This window comes from Pocillopora verrucosa, chromosome 8 (genome assembly GCF_036669915.1).
Source record: "Pocillopora verrucosa isolate sample1 chromosome 8, ASM3666991v2, whole genome shotgun sequence".
Taxonomy (NCBI): Eukaryota; Metazoa; Cnidaria; class Anthozoa; order Scleractinia; family Pocilloporidae; genus Pocillopora; species Pocillopora verrucosa.
This window is the reverse complement of record NC_089319.1, coordinates 5,256,516-5,265,786: the sequence shown is the minus strand read 5'-3', so window position 1 is coordinate 5,265,786 and position 9,271 is coordinate 5,256,516. Positions and strand designations below refer to the sequence as shown.

Below are 9,271 nucleotides of genomic sequence, written 5' to 3'. Positions count from 1 at the left end.
AGTTTCAAAACGTTTCCCTTAAGAAATGATAAAGCTTGAGCAGTAGGAGTTAGTGTTAAAAAGTTTCTATCGACGTCTCCCTTCACACTAAGGGAGTGAGTGTACTTCGAATAACCAAAAAAATACATCCTGAAACAAACTTGGTGGCATGAGAGAGGAATTGCGTTCTCTTGCGTAAGGTTTTGCGCTGAGCTTATTTCTTGTAATTATAGATTTAAGATAATTATTTGATGATGATCTGGGACTCAACTCTATAGAATGGGGACATGATCGAGACAGCTAACAATTCATTCATGTCTGATTCTGTATCTATTTATTTTAAAAGCAGGTTTCCCTTCAGATTTTAATTGTATGGTTAGCTTAGCTACTTTCAACCAATCAAAGCTTTATACTAATCGTGAGATAGTCGTTCACGTTTTCTCGCTCTTCAGGCGGTTTGCGTGTTCATGGGATCATTAGTTCGCACGCCACGTGTGACGTTCCCCCACAACCATTAAAAATTTATGTTTAGAAGGAATTTTTGAAGTCTCAGAGGCAGTGGAAGCTGGAGAACTTTGTTGGGTGGGACGCATGCATTAACCACTAGTCGACAAAGCAACTTCAAATCAAAAACTATCGGCAGTTGCCAAATTCGTATGTAACCATCGCTGTAACTTGCAGCGAGTTGCTCTCCACTCTGCGTGAATGCCACGTGAAAAACATCTGCAGCACTGTGGAATTCTGGTGGCTGTTGTGTGACATCAAGAACAAAGCTGACGGTTCCATCATCAACATTTATACAAGAAATGGTCCCATCTTTTCCTCCCACAGCTAAAATCGTTCCATTGGGAGAATACCTAACCACGTTTAATAGCTTTTTGAAGGTTAGCGTGTGTCTGTTTTGAATCTCTGAATCTTTTTTATCACAACATGACATTTGCCATATCTTTACTATCCCAGCGTACAGGACGCAAGTGACGAACTCTTGGAAAGGGAAACGTGGATCAAACACACAAACGGAATACGTGACGAAGTCTTCCGGATTTCCATTGGCAAGTTCTGAAACTTTGTAGGGAGACAGAATAGACACACAATCTAAACTGTTCACCCGTGTTAACCTGGTAGAGTTCAATAAATATACTTGTCCGTACGAGGAAGTAACTGCAAGAAGGCGGTCGTTTGGAGAGAACGCGCAATTAACGACAGCACCACGAAAACCAAAGCAAACTTTGCTGACTCTTTCACTACAAATGGTCTTTCCGTTACGCGCAGCAGTGATTGCCAATTGGAGAGCTCCGGCAACAACGCGAATTGAAGCAATCGTGTTCCCATCGTGTGAGTACGGACATTCCTGAGGATAAATCCGTCGATATTCCGACAAACTTCCTGGGATGTTACAAGGAGTACATTTCTGCGGTGTAGAGTCGTACCTCGACAAGAAAAGATCTTCCTCTTCGTGTACGCCCTGTTTCATGGCTAAGCAGCACAATTGTTGCCCATTCGGCGAGATCGACCAAGGACCAGAAGTTAATGCGCAATGATACTTGGTAATAGCCGTCGAGGGTGAGGATGCCAAGTCCCATGTGCACGTGCGCGAAGTATAGGTCGGATGTTTAGCCAAGTGAGATGTTGGCTCCACCACAACTCCTAGGAAAGAGACATATAAGATTAAATAATAAGCTGAATTATTCATGCATTTTGATATACATATGTATTCTTACTAATGATCTATTGGATTACAATTAGCAACATTTTGGACCTAGTTTGAGTTGTGAATATTCACGTACTTAAAAGTCCCAGCTTCCATTGAAGTGAAACACTGTGGTAGAGAAATGAATATTAAAGTAGATTTAAATACTGTTGAAAAAATTTCAAAAGTTCTGAGACTAGTCAGTGTCTCTATTAGGTATTACAGTTAACAAGTAATTTCAATTCAGTGATGATATTACGCTAATAGCTAAGAAAACAAAATATCTCGTGTATACAACATTTATCTGCTATCATTTGAATGTATATTAGCCAGCAGCAAGGATAAAAGACTGATAAAGAAACGGTATACCGTAATGAAATATATCTAATTCTCCATCGTGTCTAAAAAAAACACTGTTAAGAGCAGCCAAAATATAGTGCAGCCAAGAACTACGAAATATTTGCTGCGCCAACCACATCGAATAGAAACAGTTTTTTTTTTCGCTTCAACTGGAAAAACAGTAATTACTTGAGGGAGTGGGGGGTTGAAGGATTTTAATTGTGTCGCAACAAAATTTATCTAACCCTCCCGAGGCTACGTAATATTCTTAAATTTTCTATTGTCCTCCATTGATATTCTGTTAGTGACATGTAATCCCCGTTCCTTCCCCCCTGAAAACCATTTGATCCCCATCCCAAAAGATAAAATCCTTCAAACCCCACCCTACCCCCCAGGCGATAGGTAATGACCGATTGACTGATTTCTAATGTTTTTACTTTTCGCTTTTTTGTCCATTAGATCACAATAGTCTACAATGGCGAAACGACGCCCATCCCGAATAGGTAAGGCCCCGCCATAAACAAGAGAGCCTTTTGTACGGTTACTTGTTTACATGGTTATTTTCTCTACTAATTTGACAGGGCGGGTTGGCCGCGGAGCTAAATGATCCTTACATTGTGCCACCTATCTTGCGAAAGGATGGAAAATTAGATTTCAGCTGACACCGATGCATGAACGAGTTTTAATGACCGTGCGGCTTGTTATTGTCCTATGCAAAACTGTTAAGAACATGATAGAATAGCTGATTTATAATTAAGATTGTGCCTTCGATTTATCCTCGCAGAGCAAACGCTCTTTGAATCAGTCGGCTCGTCTATTTTGATTATCACACATTGACAAAAATGAAAATTAGGTACACCGTTTGCATTTATGATAAACCTTCTGCTTTCGTTTTGATCCACGCAGTCTTAAATATATTCTAGACATTCCCTCCTACGTTTCGCCATTTTCCTCATCGATTCGTCTACAAAGCTTATCGCACACAAAATTTTAAAGGAACGCTCAATGACCGTTAGTTCCTTTTTTAATCTCATGGAAAAAAGTTTTTTGGTCTCTTGATCGAAACGCCGGGCGAAAATCCGTCATTTCTTATAAAAAGGGAATATTGTTTTCATTTATGCGTGTACAGGTGCAAGTAAAACAGTACGGCTGCAGCAAATCATTATAAAATTATATAAAAAAAAAATCTTGAATACGATCTTGACATGCATATCAAAATATTGTCAAAGAAACCAGCGAAACAGTTATTTTAAAATCGGTTTATCACAATCTTTTCAAATTAAAAATTAAACAGGCTTCCAATTCTCGTCACAACATAATATACATGGTCAAATCCAAAATGCAATATTGAATTTTGTCATTGGTCACTGATGGAAACGCTCCTTTTGGATTTGAAGTGCATATGTGCTCGAAACATTCTAATCTAAACCATGTAATCTGTGATTAAATATTGTGTATCGTTTCTCACCGTAAATAAGTTCGGAGTCATCCTGGGCGGCAAATGAACACTGGTATTGATAATGATATCGAACTGAGGAGATCAGGTCGTTGATGTGTCGTGGAGGGATGCTACTTGCTAGTCCTTCTCCCGTTAATTGCATAATTACACCGCCGCGAGTACTGCGTTTTTTCTTCGGAAATGGTTTGTAGAGCTTTGAGGACAACGAGGCAGATTCCTGAAGCGACTGAGGAAAATAATGAGTCGTACAGGTTACCCCCATGGCGTGGTTATAATTTAGAAGAAGTCTCTAGAAGAAAACAGTGATGCGAAATTCCGGCCAACAGCTGCAAAAAAAATTGAGACGTAGAGATCATAAGTAGTTGGATGCCGCGACCGTCCTATGTGACGTCACAGGCCGGGCTGTTAAGGGTCTAATAAGCGGATTATTGTCATATTTTTGTGTCCATCAGACCGAGATCCTCTCTACCTTCGAGTTAAGGCTGATTTCAAACTCATACTGGGTTAACTTAAAATACTCAAGTGAAGGACTAAATCAAAATTTCAAACCAAGAAGAAACACATTCGCAAGAAGGAAGCGAATTCTAACGTTAATAAAACTATGGAGAAATTCGCGACTATTCCGAGTAAATCTTTTCTTTTAAGTTTTTAAAACAAAACTTTTATGCAGTCAGGAATAAAGACTTATTGTGTTTTTTAGCAACTGAAGCGCACTAGCACTGTTGTTCGCATATTATCATTTACGAGATAGTCGGATCGACTTTTTTCGCCCTCACATGGTTTTATATAACCATGAGTAAACACAAGTGGAGGCGTGGGTAACTTGCGAGCTGGCTCTTGTATTAAGCATTGCATCGCAAAACGTTCCTTCGCTCGCGAGTAAGATTTTGTCTTGAGCAAAGCTGGCCGGCGGGATCTGGCACTAAGCAGTTCAAGCCCTATTCCAGACCTCTCACCGGATCGCGTTGCTCAACACCTTGGATCAAGCCTATGCGCTGGTGAACGAACAGCCTTACTGAATCATCAATAATGAAGGCCTTGGTTTAAAAATAAGAGACATTTGTATAAATCTTCGATTGTGTTTCGTGTCGGCACGACTTTCGAAGATTGTCCCAACCACTCCAGGTCTTAGGTGAAGCTGAGTAAATGGCACTCGCAGTTGAGTTGGACTTCGAGTCACTTTCCAGAGGATCTTCTGTTGCTGGCTTTTAAAAAATTTTTCTCGAAATTGTGTGCCCATGTAACACATCAAACTATTTTTACATACCCCATCCAAACACCGACTGACAACAAATGAGAGCGCGCGCGTATGACAGTCTTGGTTATTTCATAGTCATTGAGTCACATTTATGTTATTCATTAGGAAAGGGCAAAATCGAGATTGGGTTGTGCTGCCAAAGATTACCGATTATTCCTGACACTTTTCGGTCATTTGATATAAGTTCAGAAGACCTTAGATGCACCTGCTAAACACTACGTAATTTTTACATCTTGGGGGGGGGGGGGGGGCAGGGAACGCCTTCTTATTCCTAGAAAATAAATATGTCATGTTTGTCGAACTTAAGCACGTGCTACGTCCGGGACCTCAAAGTGGGAGTGAGGCATGCTCGAGTCGCAGTCGAGTTGGACTTCGAGTCACTTTCCAAAATAGTAATCAAAGTAGTTCATGATGATTCATCGCTGGAGTATCAGCTTCCTTCGCAAGAAACGATTTTTCATTCAGGAATAAGCAATTGTAGGATAGCCATACCCATCTCTTACGCTAAGAGAAATCTATCCATGTAGAGGCAGGTGCATGAGAGGGGTAAATTTTCTCGTGAATTAAAAAAGCGCAAGGTGCCATGATGGTAAAAAGTGTTGACAGACCTATCACCCTCCCACCCTCGTGATATCGTTGTGCTGTGGTGCTAATTGACTCCCTCGCGGCAGTTCTTTGCGGCATGGGATGTCACGGGATGTGGTGCCAATTGACTGCGGTATGGGATGTCACGGGATGTGACTGCGGTATGGGATGTCACGCCACGTTCTCCCCAAGATATATCCCAGAGAGCGACTGCGAAGGAGAGTATGGCACTATTAGCTGAGCTCTAACGAGTAATACTTCAATGATGTTCCTTACCTGTAAGGGGAGAAATTTAACATATCTTACGACGAGGAAGCTGTTTTTGTCCTGTCAAAAGCAACAGGTCAGTGGTGAGATGTCCCTTAGCTGCCTCCCGGCTTCTTTGGCATGGAAATCCTCCCCGGGATGCGAACATTCCAGAATTAGGTACATGGCTGCCTTCAGTTTTGCGGGGGCCCCTGTTCCCTACCCTCTCCACTTTGTTTTTTTTTCTTTTTTTCGTTTATGGCATTTTTATAGCATTTTTATGGCAATTCAACACGAAGTTTCACCTGAACTTTAACTCTGGTCCAAATCGAACTTAAACTCGATGCCCATCTCGAACTTTAACTCGAAGTATAAATCAAAAAGTATAAACTCCTACTCTTTCTCAAACTCTTAACGCGAACTTTAACTTGGAGTCCAACTCCATGTCCAACCCGAAGTCCAACTCGTTCCCGGGATTCTTTTTGTGCAACTGTTTTTTGCCAAAAAAAAACTTAATATTTGAGTTTGAGACGAGGATCTGTAAATTGCTGCACAGACCGACGAGGAGAGGTAAGTACGATATCTTTTATCTCTCTGCAGTGCGTCTGATATGTTGAGGAGATATTTTCAATCACACGGAACGGTTTCAATAAGACTGGCGCACGTCGATAGCAGAACGTGTCGATTCGAAATCGCTGTTTAATCTTCAACACCAGTTAACTCAAAGAAAACTTAAAGAAAATTTGGTCTTCATTCACTAGCAAAGTTAACAACCCTCGGCGATAGATAGAAAGGAAAGGATTTCATCTTCAAAACACCATTAAATTGTAGTGTGTGGTACACCATTAACTTTAACCCCAAACTGATTAATCACAGCCTGCGTATTAATTTAGTGATGTGGTTCGACATAGTACTATACAACACCATTGACTCAGAGCCTTAGGCACTTAGCAAAGATCGTCTTAAAAACAGGTATGAGAAAGCTTTACTCATCAATCAACATGGCCGACACAGGCTTGGACATCGTCTCGAGAGGCCGCGATTTTTTAACAAAATTTAAGAATAACGCTGGGTTTAAACAAAAAGCTTTATTTCCTGGCAAACTTAAGCGTTTAGTGACTCCTCGTACTCAGTTTAAACTCCCCTCTTTTCTTCCCTCGGTAAAGTGCAGGAGAGAGAAGACCTTGGGAACGAGGTCGAGTAGAAGGTCATTACAATCTCGCACCCAGAGCCCTCGTAACCTCGACCAGTGGATGAGCATACCGGAGGCTCTGGGAAAGAGACGGAGATCATTAATGAGGAATGCGCTATGCTTCTCCTTACTGCGCATAACATAACGAAGATAGCCACCTGAAATTGGCAGCTCCTTCAATACTCTTTTTGGCCAAGATCACCTTTGGTAAATCGTCACTTTCTCGTCAACGATTCTGGTGACCTATCACTTTCTTTCTCTTTATTTATTTGGTTGTGCAAAAATATTTTGATGGAAGATCCTCATCGGCTTTTACATACGAATAGAAAGCAAATTTTTCAACTTCAACGAAATAAAACGGAATGGGCGTGTCCCTAGCTTTTATTACTGAGTTGACTTTTTCCTGAGAGCCTGGTTCTTCAATTTCTTTCCGACAAGCAGAAACCGCGTTTGCCATCACCAAAAAAAAAATGTTGCTTCGGGACGATCAAAAGACACAGCGCCTTTGTTCTAATTCCGGTAAAACCAAGATGGGAATAAGATCACCAAATGTTTACCTGAAAGATTTGCGATGGAAGGCTTATCGGAATATCTGGTGTTCAGATCCGTGAAAAAAAACAAAACAAAACAATAAAATAGACAAAATAAAAAACCGGTCGTGAATTCGTTTCCAAGAAGCTGTTTACAGGTGTTTTTATCACGTGCCAGCCATGTAAGTCATGTTTGGCCGACTGAACCCTGCCATTTAACAGGATCAGTTCAAGGCTGTTGCGCGGACTGCTCTAAGAAAGAGCGACGAATATCGCACATGACAGTGCAAAAAATTGTTCATTATATATATTGATCTGAATAACGCATGCTGCACTGCGACCTCATCTGTGATCTATTACAGAACAGACACACGGCAACATGAAATTAACTTGTCTTATATGATAAAGAAGCAAAAGATGTTACCGTTGACGTCATCTGTACGTTTGTCCTCCAATAGATCATCGGTAAGAATCAACCAAAACGTATGAATAATTCACCTCAATATATAATTTACAATTGGTGGACGAGGAAAAGCGTAATATCGTGACGGAAATCAGTTATTAACTTATTAACGATTCGAATATGCTTGTTACTGACAAGTCATGATATTCCTCGAATACCTTTTCAATAACTTTTTTCATCCTTAAATTTCTATTATCATTCGATACAATTCTTCTTACTTTTCATTGGCCGAGAGGCAACTGCATGTCATGCAAATATTAAACTGTTTACATATAATAGTCTGTTCATACGTCATATCGTCTAATTTTCAGTTTGCCGCCAATGAAATCTTCTTCGTACATAATTGTCTTCTCACTGATCCATAGAAAATGGAAAATTATATCCCTAAGCTTTCAGCGAGCGGATCTCGAAAACAAACATGGAAAGCAAACCTGGCAGTAACCGGATGATAAGATTATAGCTGAACTTAACTATCACTAAATTGTGATTTATCAGCGTCTCGCAGATCAATTGTTTGCCTCAGCCTTCTGTGATTAATTACTCTGCTTGTCATGGACAAATTACGATATTTGTTGGACCGCGTCCAAAACTGTAGAATACTTCAGGAATTGAAAACGAATGAGACATCGAAACTTACGCACGCGTATCCACTGATCAGTTTACTATTGGTTTCATTTACATCAGCAAGAGGCCATATTTATGCAGTTCAGCCGCTCAGGATGAATAGAAAGCGTTGTAACGAACAGTCGAGAAAAAGGTGGCAGACAGTCTGGCACTCTTCCAGGTGCCTTCAGACCGTAAAACGACCTGACTGTTTTCAGCGTACCTCCTTCCGTATGCACCGCTCGATATGTACTTACCCTTTGCCAATCACTACAATCGCGCTTAACACAACCTTTGATGCATAACTATTCTGTTCATTGTTTCTACAACTGAAGAGGAAAGCTTGTAATAGCCACGAACTGCTTATTTTTGTCTGCGTAGGAAAATTCTCTTTATTAGTTTAATTGCTTCCAAGCTAAAGGAAACTCGCCGACTTTGGCTCGTCATAAACTTGCCCCCTATTGAGTAAACCCCTTTCAAGCACTCGCCCAATATATACATCCTATCGTAGGTTCCACTTTAAACTTCAACTTGAAACTTCTCAAACGGGAGATAGCTTGTTTCGTTTTTGAGTCGCAGATAAATTTTAAGAATTTGAGATCATTTTGAACCGGATCAGAGAAAATTCTCAGGGTTTTGTAAAATGATTCTACAGTAACACATCCATTCAGCCATTTGGAGCTTAATTGCTGCTATTGTGGTTGATCGTTACATGACCAATTACAAAACGCAAAGAGTTATTATATTTCCATTTCCAATATTTTTGTAAAGCCCGTCGCCCGCTGAGTTGCACGCAAACTGAACATCGTCTTCTGCACAAGAAGCATATGGACACTTATACCGGTGTCTTAACGCAGCAATATTCACTGGTTATTTCCGATCTACTTCTATATTTCGGAAAATTCCACGAGGCGAGAAATCGAAGGA

General features: G+C 40.5%; 1 protein-coding gene across 1 annotated transcript; it reads right to left on the bottom strand.

Moving 5' to 3' along the window:
• Positions 1–438: 438 nt before the first annotated feature.
• LOC131797131 (uncharacterized) lies at positions 439–7,734 on the bottom strand. The gene is made up of 3 exons (XM_066171425.1): positions 7,703–7,734; positions 3,477–3,793; positions 439–1,626 (listed from the first exon to the last, which is right to left on the bottom strand). Exons 2-3 carry the CDS (start codon positions 3,727–3,729, stop codon positions 494–496), a joined length of 1,386 nt encoding a protein of 461 aa, XP_066027522.1. The 5' UTR covers positions 3,730–3,793; positions 7,703–7,734; the 3' UTR covers positions 439–493.
• Between the last annotated feature and the right edge of the window lie 1,537 nt (positions 7,735–9,271).

Bases quoted from the DNA above. Each gene is read 5' to 3' on its own strand.
- LOC131797131 (XM_066171425.1), bottom strand. From the start codon at position 3,729: ATGGGGGTAACCTGTACGACTCATTATTTTCCTCAGTCGCTTCAGGAA. The intron at 1,627-3,476 runs GTGAGAAACGAT...TCTCTTTCCTAG, and splicing joins TGACTCCGAACTTATTTACG to GAGTTGTGGTGGAGCCAACA.